At 47.7% G+C, this 18934-nt stretch overlaps 2 protein-coding genes and 1 pseudogene across 2 annotated transcripts in view; 1 reads left to right on the top strand and 2 right to left on the bottom strand.

Annotated features, from left to right (window-relative positions):
- LOC136395739 (calcium/calmodulin-dependent protein kinase kinase 2-like) overlaps positions 1 to 18934 on the bottom strand; it is a 1028348-nt gene that overhangs the window by 950338 nt on the left and 59076 nt on the right.
- Positions 1 to 18934, bottom strand: part of LOC136395736 (maestro heat-like repeat-containing protein family member 1) — an 81080-nt gene that overhangs the window by 42006 nt on the left and 20140 nt on the right. Inside the window, exons 11-24 of the mRNA XM_066370994.1 lie at positions 18057 to 18130; positions 12707 to 12820; positions 12454 to 12498; positions 11516 to 11660; positions 10792 to 10835; positions 9474 to 9633; positions 8938 to 8990; positions 8238 to 8354; positions 6002 to 6118; positions 2677 to 2796; positions 2167 to 2319; positions 1320 to 1445; positions 902 to 981; positions 196 to 331 (exon numbers count right to left, since the gene is read on the bottom strand). Of these exons, the coding sequence (XP_066227091.1) occupies positions 196 to 331; positions 902 to 981; positions 1320 to 1445; positions 2167 to 2319; positions 2677 to 2796; positions 6002 to 6118; positions 8238 to 8354; positions 8938 to 8990; positions 9474 to 9633; positions 10792 to 10835; positions 11516 to 11660; positions 12454 to 12498; positions 12707 to 12820; positions 18057 to 18130 (1484 nt within the window). The remainder of the gene's footprint in view (positions 1 to 195; positions 332 to 901; positions 982 to 1319; positions 1446 to 2166; positions 2320 to 2676; positions 2797 to 6001; positions 6119 to 8237; positions 8355 to 8937; positions 8991 to 9473; positions 9634 to 10791; positions 10836 to 11515; positions 11661 to 12453; positions 12499 to 12706; positions 12821 to 18056; positions 18131 to 18934) is intronic.
- Positions 16014 to 16603, top strand: LOC136393983 (actin-related protein 2/3 complex subunit 3 pseudogene; annotated as a pseudogene).

Here is an 18934-nt window from a genome sequence, read left to right on the forward strand (position 1 = left end):
GAGGACGAGGAAGTAGGTGTCAGGAGTAGAGTTCAGACTGCATTACCTAGCAACCCCTTCTTCAGAGGGCTTCCCTCCAAAGACTTTTGTATTAAAAAATGCAGAAGAATTTCACATAAAACTGCCAACCCTTTACTTCTCATCCTCTGAAAAAGTGAACAGAACCAGAGAAACAATCACGCAAGAGATACTTACCACATTGGCCTGGGCCTCCTCAGGACTACTTGCTTCCTTTTGCAAAACTTCTGTAGCTGGCAGGCAGAGCACACTCTCCAAGCATGTTTGGAGTATCTCTTCTCTTTCTTCTATCTCTAAGAGTGGCCTGAGCATCCTAAGAAACAAGAAGGAGAAGTGTAACCGACAGTGGTAGCCAAGATGACAGTTGAGAAAGGTACAGAAAGAGATGGTGGAGACAGAGGAAGAGGTGGGAGCAAGAAAGAGGAAGTTATCCAAAGAAAGGGTAATAAAACAGGAAAGGGAGGCAATAATAAGAAAAGGCAAAAGAGCCAGGAAGATGAAAAGAAAGAAAATAAGGGAAGGAGGGACGTGTGACTATTACAGAAAAGGGTACTGGAATGTGGAATGATTTCTTAGTGTTTTGTTCCCCAGAGGTTTGAGAAAATGGGGGAACAGTGATGGCAATGGAAGTGCCCAGTCAGGGGAGCCCTGAAAACAGAGGAAGGCTGGGGCAGAAGTGACAAGAGACAGGCCCTGCCAGGTGCTTCCAAAATGCCATCTAAAAAAATCTTGGCAAAAAGAAATCTCGGATACTGTCCAGTAAATTTCTACTACTCCCTTAAGCTAGAAGCAGAAGCAGAAAATAGAAGGTGGGACCGACCAGGGGATAAAGAGCTGAAATAGAACCAGGGCAGCAGAGGCAGAGTGGGTGGCATGTTGTTACCTGAAGTTACTGATGATGGTCATTGCCTTCTGTCTAATGGAGCTGGAGATGGACGTCAATGGCTCCTCCCTGATTAGCTCCTGTCACACGTACACACAGAGGATGGTGAACATATTCTTCTTGCCTGCCTCTACCTCCTCCCACTCCAGGTTTCACTCATGAGAAGGTGAAATGTAGAATGACTAGGGACTCCAAAAGACTCTGAGGACATCACCTCTCTCCTACTCCCAACCACACCTTCCCCATAGGACTCATCTCTGCTTTGAGGAAGGGAAAGGGGGCACTAATAGAAAAAGCAACACCAGAATATCTGGACTTCTACCTTCAGGCCTAGCCTAGGAGTGTTACCAACAGTTCCCACAGGACCCACCCTCCCTATCCATGCACTCCCTCCTCCATCCCCCTAAGAGGTACTCACCACCATACAAGCTAAAATCCAGAGTTTGTGGGGGAACTCCAATTGAAAGGCCATGTGCTGCTGGCTGCTCACGGTGTCTGTCAGTATGGTCAGGGCATTCAGGTAATCCAGCTTCACATTCTCATCCTGAATGAACGGTGTACTCAGAGACCTCCACGGTGGGAACGGGCCCACAGCCAGGACGCACTACCTACCCGAGGTCTGGGGGATGAGGAGCCAAACCCCCTGTCGCCTTCCTTAGGCTGACGCTCTGCACCTTTGCTCTCAGGGCAACCCAGGGCAGCCCTGCAGGGGACAGGTCCACCCTTTTCACCAACCCGCTTCCAGAGACCCCCTTGTATAACTCTTGAATTAGGATAGCTTTAGCTTCCTTGTCTCTCAAGGTATTGTCTTTCCCTGGAATGAGTTCCACAGAAGGGTGTCTAGTTGGACATGAAAAGGGCTTCTTCTCCGACCCTGGGCACCCTGCTCTGGACAAATAGAAAAGGCAAGAGAATAGGATGGGGCTCCCTCGACCTCCCCTGAACGCTCCTTCCTATGCACATTAGGTAATTAAGGTGTTACTTGTCCCTTCATCAGAGCGGGCAGCGAACAGCCCAAAAGCATGGCACCCAGCAAGCCAGCAGGGAAGGAGACACTTCAACAGACCTAAAATTACGGTGGTCTCCTCCTCGGGCTAGTTAGAGTCTCAGAGTAGCAGGATTAAGAGAAAGTATTGAAATGAGGGAGAAGTCACTGTACTAACCCCACCCACTGACTCGCATCAGGGCAAGGCATTGTTGTCCTGGAGGGGAGCAAGGAGATGGTAGGGATGGGCTGTTGAAGAAGTAGAGGAAGCAGGAAGTACCTTTTTCACAACACAGTTGTGGTAGTGTTGCACGACCAAGGCCAGGATGGCATTTAAATGCAAGAAGATGGCTCCGTTGCTCTTTAAAATAATCTTGCTGTAGCTTAAATAGATTGTATAACAGAGCAGCACCCACTCCCTTTGCTGATGTTCCTGTAGAGGAAGGGGGAAAACTCGCTTGATCCTTGCCCAACCCTTCTTTCCTGACGGGAAATGGAGGTGCAGAGAGGAAAATGTTGCCCAGAGGATGTGGGAGAGAAGATGGGGCTGCAGAATGGTGAGCCGTTGGGGGTGTGCAGAGGGGTGCATCTGGTGACACCAGGGCCTGAAGTGCAGACATGAGGATTCAAGAGAAAGCGAAGGAGGATGAAACTTTCCCCCAGTTGGTCAGAGGGAGAGAGAAGCATTTATAGGTGCGTGAGGCCTCAGAGAAGTGGGTGGCTGGGGTGATAGGGATGCCTTGGAAGGCTTTGTGTGGTAGGCGGCAGCCCTTCCTGAGAATGATCTCACCTCTGGCAGCTTGAGGATGAACGAGTCATTGTCAGTGAGTCTAGCACCGCACTTTTCCAGTTCTTTCAGGACTATCTCCAGATGCTTGGTGGACAAGATACTGAGCGCCACAGCAATGCCCTGTAACCAGGATAGTCTCAACCACATGCCAGGGCTCAGGGAGAGCCAAGCACTCGCTACGCCCCCACCCCCGAAGCAGGATTTAGGGAGAGGAAGGGAGAGAAAAAGAAATGGAAGGAAAATCTGGTTCCCCAGACTTGAAATGTTTAAAATCCAAGTGGAGAACCAAATATCTTTGCAAGAAGTAATTCAGGAAGAAAATTATTTAAAAAAATTAGTCACATACTTACAAAATCTTAGTATTATCAAATCCAGCATTGCAAAATAGAGAATACGTTTATATGCACTAAGAATTAAGAGAATGATTGCTCAGAGGAGGGAAGAGAGAAAAAGAACAAATTCCAGCTGCCGGAGGGAAGAGTGAAAAAGAACAAATTCCAGCTGCCACACTGACCGAACTGGAGAGCTCATCAGAGAGGGGACAGAAGAGAGGGAAGACTTCCAGATGGTTCCAATATTTCTAGTTAGACGAACAGGAAAGAGCAGTAACTCTGACCCAAACAGGCAGGAAAAACAAGGGGTCTAGGTCGTGAAGAAATAAAGGAGGGAGTTCCTGGGTGTGCTGTGTGGGGCATAGTGGCATGACAACTGAGTGGAAATGCTTTCAGGGCTAGTGGATCTAGTGCCAGTGGGCACTGGAAGTGAGGCTCTGGGAATCAACACCCTTGCGAGAGCCAACAGATCCAAGGCTCGGTGATTCTGTGGTTCCAGGCAGGAATTGCCTTGAACGTAAATCCCTCTGCCTCATAGCAGGTCCTTTTGGCTTCAGTGTCAGCCAAGCCTCTTCAGAGAGCTCACTCAACAGGGGTGACCGGGCACAGAGCTAAAAAAAAATGCTCAACACAGACAAGCAGGTGCCAGCTGTTTGCCAACTGGCTCTTTGTGCTGGAAGGACCACCGGTAAGACTTTACAGCAGGAGGCAGAGTGGAGGGGATCTCAGGACAGTGACAGGCTCTAGGACACAGGTCCTCAAGAAGGGATAAAATGCCAAGTAGATGAGAAAATTATACCTCATTAGAAAGGAGGGACGAGCGGAGTATCAGAAGGAGCTTCTATTCTGTCCCTCTTCTTATGTCCTCCCTTAGCCATGGCTTCTACTCATCCTGCTCATCCCCTTTATCACCATCATAACTGACATCACAGGAATACTACCTGCTTAGTTTGGACCAGCCTGACACATGCTATCTCATTGATCCTCACACTAATGCTTTGAGTTAAATTTTATCACCCCCGTTTTACAGACTGGGAAAATATGTTTCCTAAATCTAGACATCCAGCCCAGTTCTGAGTTCTATATCTACATGGCTACTAGACATCTCCACCTGGCTCTACTGTGGCACCCCACTCCTCCCAGTCAAATACAGATGCATCATTTTGCTCCCCCTTTTGTCCTTGGTTCCTGGTCTCAGCCTCCTCTCAGCGACACCAGTAGCCCAGGAACCATCCTGGACGTCCTCTCCCCATTTTGTCTTCTGTATTGAATCTATCCCCAAGTGCTAGCCAGAGGAGTCACCCTACATCCTCGTCAAAGAACTCTGCAATCTAGTCCCACAAGACACTGACTCTTCTCTAGACGTGATCCCAAAAGCTCTCGATCCTGAGTCTTGACTCACAATGTTATATGGGAATACCTGTCTTCATCCTTCTCGTAAACTCGCCCCAAGCAGTCCCAGTCCCAGCCAGCCCACATAGTCACTACGCCTCAGTGACTGTTCCTGCAGCTTTCAGTAGGGCTATTCTGTGTAGTTAGCTGTTTCCCTCCCATATATGTCTTATTTCCCCATTGATACTGCTTGTAACCTGGGCTTGGTAAGTACCTGCTGCTGCCCGTGATGGTGAGGGATTCTTTGAGAACCTGGCAGGGGAAGGGCCCCGGAGAGGGGCAAGCCTGACAGCACAGACACCAACACTACCGATAATCCCCGTGCAGAATGCTTACATGCCAGGCACTCTTCTAAGTGCTTTTATGTTTTCAATCCTCACAACCATCCTACAACACATCACCAAAAATGCATGATCTGAATCTCATTTTGAGAAAATGCAAAACAAATCAATATCGAGGGACATTCTACAAAAAATGGTCTGTACCTTTTTTAAATGTCAAGATTGTGAAAGATAAAGATGAGTAACTTGTTCTAGATTAAACAATACAGATAAATAACTAAATGCACTGTTTGATTCTGAATTAGACCCCAGAGCAGAGAAAAAAATGTTTTCTTTTTCTTTTTTTTTCATCTTTTTCTGAAGTGAGAAGCAGGAAGGCAGAGACAGACTCCCAAATGCGCCAGACTGAGATCTACCCGGCAAGCCAACTAGTGGGCAATGCCCTGCCTATCTGGGGGGTTGCTCTGTTGCAACCAGAGCCATTCTAGCACCTGAGGTGGAGGCCATAGAGCCGTCCTCAGTACCCGGGCCAACTCTGCTCCAATGGAGCCTAGGCTGCGGGAGGGGAAGACAAAGATAGAGAGGAAGGAAAGGGGGAAGGGTAGAGAAACAGATGGGTGCTTCTCCTGTGTGCCCTGGCCGGGAATCGAACCCAGGACTTCCACACGCAGGGTCGATACTCTACCACTGAGCCAATTGGCCAGGAAATGTTTTCTTTAGCTCTGAAACACTTTGCTGGGACCACTGATGATTTGCAAATTGGGTCTATAAATTAGATAACAGTGCTATAGATGTGAATTTCCTGATTTTGATCACTGCACTGTGCATATGTTAGAGAATATTTTATTTTTAGATAATATAAAACAAAGTATTTAGGGGTACATATACATCATGACTTCAGCTTCCATTTCAGATTCAGTAAATGCAATAATAATAACTTAATAAGTAAATTATAAAGTTTACATGAAAGAGAATGATAAAGCAACACAGAAAAACATTAAGATCTTAGGAATCTTAGAGAAGAATAAACAAATTCTCTGGGACTTTTTCTTTAAGTATAAAATTATTTTAAAATTTTTTTTAAAAAAAGAACTTTTAAGAAAATATCCCATGAGGAAGGCACCATAGCCTCCACTTCCAGAAGAGGAAACTGAGGCACAGAGAGGTTCAATACCTTGCTCAAGGCCACATAGCTGGTAGGTGGCAGAGCTGGGATTCCAATCCAGGGGGCCTGGTTGCAAGGTCTGAGCTTTAGCCACCTTGCCATCCTGCCTCTTAATCTGAACATGCTCCCCACTTCGCCACTGCCTTCTCCCTTACCTCCCTCTGCTGCAGCTCCTCATTGGAAGTACGGAGGAGGGAGGACACCATCGTCCTGACCAGGATCTCATGACTTGAGGCCCGCAGGCTGAAGCCAAAGACTTTGTATAGAAAAGCCTAGGAGGAATAGGAGGGCAGGGTCATGCAGAGCTTGGAACAAGCTTAGGACAGGCATTTCCAAGGCTCGCCGCCACCTTCGCCCATAGCCGCTTCCTGCATCCCAGCCTCCTTGCTCTCTGGGGGCATCTGGATAGGGCAGGAATCTACAGAACGGGGGCTCAAGTGAGAGGGAAGAGAAAGCAGTAGTTCTAATTTCTCAGCCCCTTAGGGCTCATCCTTTAGGAACTTTCCCTGATGCCTAAACTCACTTCCTGACAACCCCTCTCTGTGGGCACCTTTCCTGCTCTGGCAGACACTCATGGTGCCTTGTCCCAACCTGAGGGTTCTCCCTTCAACTGCTGCAGGCATTCTGTGAAGAGCTGCCCTCTGTTGCCTTTGGGACAGGGCTGCCCTGAGCTGACTGGGGCCTCCTTGCCCAAGTGCTGGGTGCTACATTATTCCTTCTCCCCTCCCTGTCCCAGACCAACCCTGAAATCCTGGAGCCAACGACTGATAAGCGGAAGGATGGGGGATGTGAGGGTACAAGTGCCCCACACTTTACTCCAGGCTGGACAGACTCTGCCCTGAAGTTTCCACCCAGGGCTCTGATGGGATCAGGACACATCCTTGCTCAGACTCTCCTCTCCCCTCATCTGCGTCCCTGTGCTCTAGCACAACTTCTCCCGAGAGCACTTCCTTGATAAGTCACTTGACGAGAGCCCTCACCTTAGACTCTGCATCAGTCAAACCTGACTGAAGGCACCCACACTTCTGCTTAGCTGGCCAAGGACTACTGGTCTTCCAGCCTGACTCACTCCTCGGCAGGAGCCCCATCTTCCTTCCCGGTGTGCCCAGGACGGAAGCGGTTCCCTAGACACTGAACTTTCAGTGCCAGGATCGGAAGAGTCTTGAGCAACCCTAAGCAGTGCATAGCCTCTAAGAAAGCTCCTCTGTCCAGTCCCACAGCCCTTCCCTGTGCTCCCAAGACACAGTGCAGACTTCCATCCTGACACAGTGCTTAGAATAACTGCCCACTTTGTTGTCTGTTCACTCAGGCAGACCATGATTTCCTGAAGGCAGAGCCGGTGCCTTTTCCATGAGTACTGGCGTCGGCCCAGGGTCTGTTCTGCTATAGGCATCTAGTACACATTTTTAATAACTGAATTGATCATCAGAACTTCTGCTTGCTTTGTTTTGTATCTTTATTCTACCAACTACAAAGATGTGCATACAGAAGGTGCTTCATAAGTATCTGTTAATAATTATAGAACAGTCTTGGAAATAAGGCTTCTTTCCTGGAAAACCTCCTTCCCCAGAGCCCAAATGAAGTGTTGCTTGGTAATAGGAAAACAAGATTCAAAATCAAGAAATCTGGATTCAAGTGCCAGTTTTACCAGTCATTTGCTTAAGACTAGAAATCCCTCCAAATTGTATTTTCAATCTGCAAGGAAGGAGTAACAACAGCTATCGGGTTTAGGCTTTAAAAGGCTTTGGAGTTAAAGCACGTTCACTAGCATCCTTGTTCAGTCCTCAGTCACTCTCCTGTGATGCAGAATTTGCGATTGCTGCTTCCCAAGTGAGGCAACTGAAATCACAAGGATGCTACACACTTAATCCAGACTGAACTGGGAGCCCATGGAGAAGTCAGGACAGGACGCAGGCCTCCACTACCACAGACCCTGTGCTCTGCGAGGAAAGGAGCCCACATTTCTTCTTCCTCAGCTCTGTATCCTCAACGTGAAGCACAGTCCCTAATCTATAGTATGCCCTCAAATACAGTATTACTTGGATTAACTTGCTTAAATCTGTTTTCAAATCAATCATCTTTTCACTATACCCAAGTACCAGCTCCATTCTGTTAACAGCATACAGGGAGGTTCAAGTAAGACGAGACAGCAAAGCTCTTGATAAAAGCCTAAAACACTAAACAAATGTAAGACACATCGATATGTCTGTCATGCCAGTGTGACCACCGGCCCCTGGTCCTCTCCACGCCTCGACCCCCAGGCTGCAGGAACACCAGTTTGCTTTTCCCCCAAGGCCTGCCCTTCATGCACATTTCTACAGCCCCCCGTGGCTCCTCCACCACCACCCTCCTCCCTACCCCCCCCCCCAACCACTGCATAGCCAGACACACCTTATCGGCGGCGTCGTAGTCATCGTTGCTGAAATAATTTATCCTCGCCAAGACAACTCTGATGAGGTGCTGCACCCAGTGGTCATTCTTAGTGGCCACTAATGTCTCATGTAAAAACTGAGGAAGGGGAAGGGAGAAGATGACCTCAAAGGACAGTGGTAGGCCTTCTCTGCCCCACAGAAGTGGGGTCAAGAAGAAGAGACAGGGGCCATGGTCTGTGACTTAGGGGGAGAAGGTGAAACACATGGTGGGGCTAGTCGGGACTGGAGAATAATAGCACAGTGACAGGATGTTAATGCCAGTTACATGTGTGAAGCCCTTCCCAATTTACATGGCCCTCACCCATATCATCCTATTGAATTCTGAAAGACAGGGCTTACTTCCAGATGAAAAACCTGAGACATGGAACAGCTAAATGACTCTGCCCAAGGACACACTTGCTAGGGCCCTTTCACTTCCTCTATTTTAGACATAGGGCCTCAAGGGTGGGGAAGGTGAGCCAAGGCTTAGGATAGTCAGATCCTCTGATGCAGGGCCAGGAGGCATGGGGACCACAGAGAGAGGTTCTCCTGAGCGGGAAAGACCTTGAAAGTGGCCTCAGTTTGTGGGGCATGGGGCCATCCCCTCTCATCAACCTGAAGAGAGGAGGAAGGCAAGTGTGGAGGGAGGGAGCACTTGGGGAGTGTTGGGGAGTGCTTACCCAGAGCAGCGTGTCCTCCCACTCCTCCTGATTCAGGCTCTGCTCAGTGTGATCTAGGAGAAAACAGAGCACGGGACCACCCCACAGGAAGGCCCCAGCCAGGAGAATGGGAAACCCATGTGAACACTAGGTGGTGCTGAGCCTACAGAATAATCGCTCTCCCACTTTACAGTCTCCAGAAGATGGATGACTAGCCAAAGCCAAACAGACACAGCTAGCCAGTGTCAGAGCCGGGGCACAAAACTGCTCTGTTTGTTTCAAAAGCCCACACTCTTCCCTGATCCTCCGCTCCAAAGAATGGGCAGAAATCGTTCTGGGAACTCGGGAGCCACAGAAGCCCGGTCTTCACCTCTTCTCAGTGCAGAACATCACCCAAATAAGCAGACCCATCCTACAGCATCGCAGAGGGACAGAGAGGATGGTCCCAGTTTTCCTCACCCCAAGGAAGGTCCATCCTACACCTCGAGCCTCCATCTCTTCTGGAGTCGGCCCCCTGCCTCAGCTCCATTCCTCCCCTCTCCTAAACAACCCCTTACCATCCAGTGTCTTCAACATCTGGGGGATCTCCATACTCCACAGCTGGCCCACTTTTTTGTAGATAGGACGGTGCTGGGAGGTGAGAGGGTGCAGGGCATCTAGGAGCCGTAGAGCGTTTGCCCCAAACGTCTTTTCCCTGTAGGGCTTCCGAGAAAACACCTGAGAAGCAAGAGCAGCAAGCAGGAGACAGAGGCAGGATTTAAGGCAAGAGAAGGAAGAAAATGACAAAAAACCCACAGAATGATAGAGCTGGAGCTTACGCCCTCCACATTCTTTTCCACCTGTTGAACTCTAATATCCTCCAAGATATTCTAAAAGCATCACCCCTCTTGTGAGGTCTTCCTGACTCCTGGGTACCACGGCAGCTCACTGCTCTTCTAAGATACCACTGCACCCTGTGCATTCATCTATTAGTACACTAATCACACTGGATACATGGTTACTCCCAAGCTTGTCTTCCCCTCTAAGACTGTGAATATCTCAAGGGCAGGCCTACCTCTGTCACTCCAAGTGTTCACAATTCTAACACATAATATCCGGAAGACAGAGAACTCAGGGATCCAGGCCTGACCTTGGTGGCGTAATGGATAAAGCATTGACCAAGAATGCTGAGTCACTGGTTGGAAGCCCTGGCCTAATCCAGTCAAGGGACATATGACAAGCAGTCAATAAACAACTAAAGTGAAGGAACTATGAGTTGTACTTCTTGAGCCATCCCTCTACCCATCTCTCCTCTCTGTAAAATTAACAAAATAAGATTTTAAAGAAAAAAAAACAAACTTAAAAAAACAACAACAGAGATCCAGAAAGGCATGTAGACTTGTCCAAGGTCAACAGAGAGCAGCTCACAATAAGGCCACATAGGAGACAGGCTAGGCCTCTCCCACCCTTCACCCCTTCCCCATCTCCAGACCCCACCACTATGCGCCCACTTCCCTTTCAAGTTCTTCAGCCCTCAAGATCCTAGGCCCTACCTTTTAATTCCATATCCACCATAGTGCCTGTAATAGAGTACTCAACTATCTGTAGAATGATGGATGGAGGGATGAAGGGATGACTGGAGTGGATGAGAGAAGGGATGGATGGAGCCTCCCTCAGCCCCTTACTTAGCTCTGACACACGTCAGCTCATAGGAGCCTCCAAGAATTTCCAGGGGTAGCTAACAACAGGCAGGGAATATAGTCACCCCCCCACACACACATCCTTTTATTTTTATTTTACAAAAGATAATTGCAGCTGGGAGAACAAGTCACTCGACATTTTAAGTCTAGAAACTGGCTGAGCAGACCTCAAGCTCAGGCCTCCAGCATCACTTACCACAAGAGAGGTCAGGACTTCCTCTGGGGAGATCAGCCTGGTGGCTAAGTTAAAGAGAAGATAAAAGATGGAGAGAGTGAGTGCATGCTCCAGAATTCTCCACCTCCACTGTCAGCTCCCCATCGGTGCTTCAGAGGAGAAAGAGCATTGTGGAGACGAAACATCAGTGCCAGTACCATGGGGGACTCGTGACATTTTGAGTCTGCTTAAAAAAACGAACCATTACATTTTCAACCCATATTATTAGGCACACACCAAGTACTGTGCTGAGCACAGTACCTGCTACCTCTAACACTGACCCCACTGGGAATAGAGGTTGGGGATGGGTTGAGCAGAGGGTGAGGCTCAGTTTGGGGGCAAAGGAAGAACTATGGTTCAGAAATGACTGTGTGTTCTTCACTCAGTAATGAATGATATTTGTACATCTCAACTCCAGCATTAGCAGAAGGAGAAAAGGTAAAAAGGAACTGAATATCCCAGAGGTGTCTTCTTTACAGTCATGGAGTCAAACAGCCTTACAGTGCTGTCTTAACCTTTGTCTTACTCTTCCTGCCACTGCCCAGGCTCGGGATCTGCTGCCTCCTTCTCAGGACTGCACCCGCTCTCCCACACCCACTACCCCTGCAGTGTCTCAGCCAGCCTCCCTCCCCACCACTCCATGCCCACAGCAGCCTGAGCCTTCACAGCGAGCCCCTCACTGTAGGCTGCCCACCCTTGTACTTACAGCTGTCTTGAAAGCAGTCGAGGTAGGGAGTCCTGCGCTGGGAGTGGATCTCCAGAGCCATTTCTGTGGCTATACCACTCAGGAGCACGAAGGCGAAGGTGTAGCTGGGATCACACACCAAAGTGAGCAGTTTGGGTAAGGAGACCTGGCAGGAGATATGGCAAGAAGTTCAATGCGTGCTCTAAGCAGGCTCAGTCGTAAGTTCTCCAAACCCATGACCTTGTCTTCCATTCCTGGAGGGGCATTTGAGGCCTCTGTACAGAGCCTCCTAATGCATTCATGGTCATTTCTCTCTCCCTCCCTTCCCAGTCCATATTGGTAAAATATAGCCAAGGTCCTTATTAAAATTACAGCAGGAAGGACTTGACAGATGAAGGCTTCTTGAAATTGGGAATGTGCGACTTGTAACCACCTTTCAGGGGCAGAGACTTGCTGATGGTCAGGAGGCAGAGCTTACTGGGATGGAGAGGAAACTCATATCCTTTCCCTCCCTCAGCCCCTTACTTAGCTCTGACACACGTCAGCTCATAGGAGCCTCCAAGAAACTCCAGGGGTAGCTAACAACAGGCAGGGAATATAGTCACCCCCCCACACACACCTTTTTATTTTTATTGTACAAAAGAAAAAACTGCGGCTGGGAGAACAAGTCACTCGACATTTTAAGTCTAGAAACTGGCTGAGCAGAACTCAAGCTCAGGCCTCCAGGACCACCACCCGTGACCCTCTTTTGCGGTCTTGAGCACCACTCAGAGGAACCCAGGCACTTGAGTAGAACCAAATGGAGGTGGCGAGGGGTGGGAGAGACAGCACAGGGGCCAGATGGTGCAGGGTGCCGAGTACAGTCTGAGGGTCGGGGGAGTGATCTGGGAGCCCGGGGAGAATATGGAGAGAGTGCATGGGGAATATGGAGAAGCCTGTTTGACCCTTGCTGTTTGTACCATCTGTAGGATTTCGGAACACATTATTCTAATTCCTTCTTCATTCTGGAATTTAAAAGAAAGGAAAAATTTAAATCTGAAACCAATGTTAGCTAAGTCTCTGAGTTCAAAGCCTCCCCTGGCTCACTACTCACACCTGTGCCAGGCATACGCTCCTCTTCCCCTTCTGCTCCCAATTCTCCTTCTCTCATCTCCTCCCTCCCCTGAGGCCTGCTCCCACCCCCGGGACCCTCCCTGCCCAGGCCCTGCTCACTGAGGAGTCAGACTGGATCCTGATGACATAGTCAATGACAGAGTTCCCCTCAGGCAGGTCCAGGTAGTTGTGCATGCCCAGCTTCTCAATGAAGTGCAAGAGGGCCTTCGGCACCTGTGGGGTCACAGACCATTACATGGCAAGACAGGACGGCAGGTCAGGGACTCCCAGTATGACCCTCATGCTCCAGGTGACGACACAAAGCACCAAAGTAGGTGAGGGACTCAGTGCTCCCGACTGCAAGCCCCGTGTGACTCCAGATATTCACAGACCACCAGCCAATGAACCTGACCACGTTTGTACTTCACCCAGAAGTTCTAACCCACCTTAGCTCCCACCATCCCTCTAGAAAACTCTAAGCACTTAGCTTGCCCACACCTTATCTCTCCAGAGATATGAAAATTAGCAGGAGCGTTGGATAGCGGGATAATCTAGGCCCAATAAAGGTCCCATGGCCTGACCTGTGCTGGCGCAGTAAATAAGAGCATTGACCTGGAACACTGAGGTTGTCGGTTCGAAACCCTGGGCTTGCCTGGTCAAGGCACATATGGGAGTTGATGCTTCCTGCTCCTTCCCCCTTCTCTCTCCCTCTCTCTCTTTCTCTTGTTCATGTGTGTGCTTTGTCTCTCTCTCTCTAAAATGAATAAAGTCTTAAACAGTGCCATGTTCTGGCCTTCCCAGGGAAAACCAGGAACAAATCCCACAAGTCCAGAGGCCCAACCCTCAAGACTCCAAGCTCTCCATTAACTTTCTGAAGTTTTGGACTTTGTGTTTAGGGATAACGCCACTGTCATCCATTTGGCACCTCAAACCACTGCTCTCCTGCTCCATTGTTCCCCTGTCCTCTGTGATCCAGAGCTGGAAATCTCTGCTGTTTACAACACTGGCTGCACAGCTTGGTAAAAATAGTTTCTCAAGAGTACTAAATCTGTAACGTGGAAGATAAAGTAGCAGAAAACACCCAATCAGACAGCAAAAGGGAAACAGAACGCCCCCAAAATGAGGATAGTTTAAAAGGCTCTGATATGACATCAAGTATACAAATATTTGCATCATGGGGGTGCTGGAAGGAGGAGAGAAACAGCAAGGAATTAAAAACCTACTTGAAAATAAGTAATGATGGAAATCTGCCCTAACCTGGTGAAGGAAATAAATATCTAAGTCCAAGAAGCACACAGTCCCAAACAAGATGAATCCAGAGATGCCCATAGCAAGACACATCATAATTTAAATGTAAAAGGTTAACAAAGACAGTCTTAAAAGCAGCAAGAGGAAAGCAGTTGGTTACCTCTAAGGGAGCTACCATAAGACTGCAACTGACTTCTCAATATAAACTTTGCAGGCCAGATGGGATTGACAAGTGGTGAAAAGCAAGGACCTATAACCAAAATTACTCTACTCAGCAAAGTTATCATTTAGAGTAGGAGGACAGATAAAGAGCTTTCCAGACAAGAAAAAGCTAAAGGAGTTCATCACCAACAAACTAGTATTACATGAAATGTTAAAGGATCTTCTTTAAGGCCCTGGCCGGTTGGCTCAGCGGTAGAGCGTCGGCCTGGCGTGCGGGGGACCCGGGTTCGATTCCCGGCCAGGGCACATAAGGGGAAGCGCCCATTTGCTTCTCCGCCACCACCCCCCTCCTTCCTCTCTGTCTCTCTCTTCCCCTCCCGCAGCCGAGGCTCCAATGGAGCAAAGATGGCCCGGGCGCTGGGGATGGCTCCTTGGCCTCTGCCCCAGGCGCTAGAGTGGCTCTGGTTGCGGCAGGGCGACCCCTCAGAGGGGCAGAGCGTTGCCCCCCGGTGGGCAGAGCGTTGCCCCTGGTGGGCATGCCAGGTGGATCCTGGTCGGGCGCATGCGGGAGTCTGTCTGACTGTCTCTCCCCGTTTTCAGCTTCAGAAAAAAAAAAAAAAAAAAAAAGAGGATCTTCTTTAAGAAGAAGAGGAGGAAGACAAGAAGATTAAAAATATGAAAAGGCAATAACTAAATATCTATCCACAATGAGTTTAACCCTTTGACTAGTGAGTACTTTTCATGCTCAATGACCCCCAGGAGTGAGTTTTTTTTTTCCAAAAATGAAATCAGTTCCAGTTACAGTTTTATAAAGTTAAAATCATGTTTGTTTGATAACCAACTTATGGAAACAAGAAGAACATATATTTGCCTTTTTTAACTGTTGTCTTACACATTTTTTCCTACTTTTAATTTTATTTAGACAATTAATTTTAACAGGGTGACATTCATCAATTTGAGTACATAGGTTCCAAGAAAACATCTCCAGATCATTTTGACATTTGATTATGTTGCATACCCATCACCCAAAGTCAAATTGTCCTCCGTCACCTTCTATTTGGTTTTCTTTGTGCCCCCCTCCCCCCCCTTCCCCCTGGTAACCACTGCATTCCTGTCCATGTCATGAGTCTCAATTTTGGCCTTACATTTTTTTTTTTTACAGTGACAGAGAGAGAGTCAGAGAGAGGGATAGATAAGGACAGACAGGAACGGAGAGAGATAAGAAGCATCAATCATTAGTTTTTCATTGTGACATCTTAGTTGTTCATTGATTGCTTTCTCATATGTCCCTTGACCATGGGGCTGCAGCAAACCGAGTAACCCCTTGCTCAAGCCAGCGACCTTGGGCCCAAGCTGGTGAGCTTTGCTCAAACCAGATGAGCCCGCACTCAAGCTGGCGACCTCGTGGTCTCGAATCTGGGTCCTCCACATCCCAGTCTGATGCGCCACTGCCAGGTCAGGCAGCCTTACATATTTTTAAAATAAAAATTTTTGTACGATTGTACTTTGGATGGTCAGGAGACACAAGGACATACAGGAACGTTCATACTACTCAAAGGGTTAAATGCAAATAAATTAAAGGCTCCAATCAAGACATAGGGTGATTGAATGGATAAAAACACAGTATCCTTACATATGCTGCCTACAAGAGACTCACTTCAGATCAAAAGACACAGAGAAACTGCAAGTAAAGAGATAGAAAAAATATTTCATGAAAATAGAAACAAAAAAAACAAAAAGCTGCAGTAGCAATACTTATATCAGACAAATTAGACTTTAAAACAAAGGCTATCAAAGGCTATAAGGAGAGAGATAGAAAGACTCAACAATTCTACTTTGGGATATTTATATAAAAAAACCCAAAACACTAAACTGAAAAACACACATGCATCCAAATGTTCATTGCAGCATTATTTACAATAGGCACAAGTTACAGAAGAAACTGAAGTATCCATCAAGAGATGAATGGATAAAGAAGTGGTGATCTGTGTTGACACTAGACTCAGGGGCCACCAAGATGCCAGCTTACCACTCTTCTCTCACGGAACCCAAAACCAAACCCATTGGAAACATGGCACTGTTGCCTATCAGAAGTCAGTTCAAAGACCTGCTCCTAGAGACTCAAAAGATATAGACATTGTGGAGGAAGCTGTCTATTACTTCAAAGCCAATGTCTTCTTAACAAACTACTAAATTAAGAATGAGGCTGATAGAACCTTGAATACGTAACTCTCCACATTTCTGAGTGCCTAAAAAACTCCAAAAGTCTGATTCCAAAGCAAAAGTGAAAGTGAAAAAGAAATGTACACACTGAGAAGCACTAATTTCTCCATTTCTGGAGAGCCTGTTTTACCACTTAACGCAACTTATGCCAAACCTGCAAATAAACAAAAAGACGAAGTGATGAGGGCCTGTCTACAACAGCTAAGGCAAGAGACTGGTCTGAGACTATGTGAGAAAGTTTTCAAGACTTAGAATGATATACCCAGCAAGTGATGGACTTGCTTTGTGAAGAGACAATTCATGAACAAGAGTCTTTCAGGACCTGGACAGAAAAAGGGAGCCTGGGCAGATGCTGTTTCCACAGCCATAGCCAGGGTTTTATAGCAAGACGGACACCACTGCTTGCCTTTCCTTCATAAAGTCTTTACAGAGAAGAGAGAAGTAAATGTGTCTTTACTTGAAAAGTTCATTAGCAAGAATTGAAGGGGGGAGGAAATAAATTGTCAAAAGGTAGTTTAAAATTTTCTGAAGTATCAAGCTGGGCTTAATAAGTAATAAAAAAGTTTCTAACACAAAAAAGAGAAAAAGTGGTGCATATATATACAAAGAAATATGACTCAACCAAAAAAAGATTGAAATCTTGCCAACAACAAGATGGATGGACATAGAGGGTATTGTGCTGACTGAAATAAGTCAGACAGAGACAAATGTCATATGATTTCATTTACCTGTGGAATCTAAAAAATAAAATAAACAAGCAGAACTGAGACACACCCATACACACAGGGGACATGTTGATGGTTGTCAGATGGGAGAAGGGGTGGGGGAATGGGTGAAAAGGTGAAGGAATTAAGAAGTACAGATTGGCAGTTACAGAACTGTCATGGGATGTAAATTACAGCATAAAGCATCCAGTCCATAATGGTGTAATACCTACGTGTGGTGTCAGACACAACAGATTTATTGGGAATATCACTTCATAAGTTATATAAATAAATCTGTAATAACTGAGTTGTACACCTGAAACTAACATAATATTGTATGTCACCTGTAATTGAAATACAAAAAAATATTTTTTAAAAAGAAAACAATATATATATGGCTTCTCAGACCCCACACCAGAGGCAATGTTTGAGGACTTCTCTCCCCAAGCAAACTGTGAATCCTCAGGAGACAGAATTAGTATTTTTTTAGAGCTCCATGACCCCACTGGGCCCACCACAGTGCTGCCCAGAAAAGAGGCTCAGAAAATATGAAGGAACCACCTGTCCACTTGTCAAAGTTTTCTCACTTTTTTTTTTTTTTAATATTTCTGAAGTGAGAAGCAAGGAGGCAGAGAGACAGACTCCCCCATGCGCCTCACCGGGATCCACCAGCATGCCCACTATGGGGCAATGCTCTGCCCATTTGGTGCATTGCTCCGTTGCAACCAGAGGCATTCTAGCACCTGAGGCGGAGGCCATGGTGCCCGGGCCAACTTTGCTCCAATGGAGCCTTGGCTGCGGGAGGGGAAGAGAGAGACAGAGAGGAAGGAGAGGGGGAGGGGTGGAGAAGCAGATGGGCGCTTCTCCTGTGTGCCCTGGCCGAGAATCGAACGTGGGACTTCCACACGCCAGCCTGACGCTCTACCACTGAGCCAACCAGCCAAGGACAAACCTTTTTCACTTTTAAAGAGCTCAAATGTAACCCATGGGCAGCAGTCTGAGGCCAGAACTGCTTCGCGAGGGTGCCTTACCTCTCTCCTGTCCCCTGCAACCCTCCCCTCTCCATTTTACCAGACCTCAAGGTCTCAAAACAGCAACTGCCCTCCCAGCCCGAACACTGCCTTTCTGCTCACTGGCTTGTGGTCCTTCTGGATCACCATGATGATGAAATTCATCACCTTGCACTGCAGCTCCTCTGTCTGTGGCACTAGAGAAAAGACAGACGTGCACGGGGGTCAGTGTCCTCCCTCCCCCTCTTGCTTTGGGAGGCAGAGGACAGCCAGTAGGAGGGCTTTTAGGTACAGTCCTGATCTTCAAAGGCCAGGTCAAACCCCATAAGTTATCTCCTCCAGCCCTCTGCTGCAAACCAGACTAAAGAGTGGCCTCAAACAGTATCTTCATCAGGCTGGCACTTGAGCGTCAGCCCTTGCCAGTCTCCCAGGACTGCCCACCCACACCGCCTTTCCAGGTGAGCTGTTCCCCTCGCCCTCTGCACACCTCACACCTCACCCTTCGGAACTGCAAGCACTGCTCTTCTGTGTGAGCTCCCTCTGCTGACTCGGTCCCCTGCCTGCTCTCAGGACAGCTCCTAGTCAGTCCTGCCTCCCGACTGTTGCCTTCTCTGCACTCGTTGCCCATTGCCGTGCTCACATTGAAGTAACTTAGCACGTATTATCGTGCACCATTCTGCTGTGTGAACAGCCTCCTCTTCCCTACTTAATAGTGAGTTCCTTGAGAGGAAGGGCCGTATCTTATTCATGTGTGTATTTTCTGTGCCTCACCCTGTGCTAGGCACACAGTAGAGGTTTGAGCACCTGACTGCAACTGAAGCCTACACTCCAAGATAGTAATCACACACTAAACCACTGCAGACTGACTGCAGAGTAAGCACTGGCCTCAGCACGTCACCTTTTCTCATTTACTTCTCACTAAAATGCCTAAGGGTGAGTATTCTGTTACCTGCATTGTTCAAATGAGGAAAGAGAGGTACAGACTAAAAGTAATGGGCCCC

This window comes from Saccopteryx leptura, chromosome 2 (genome assembly GCF_036850995.1).
Source record: "Saccopteryx leptura isolate mSacLep1 chromosome 2, mSacLep1_pri_phased_curated, whole genome shotgun sequence".
In the NCBI taxonomy this organism is placed as follows: Eukaryota; Metazoa; Chordata; class Mammalia; order Chiroptera; family Emballonuridae; genus Saccopteryx; species Saccopteryx leptura.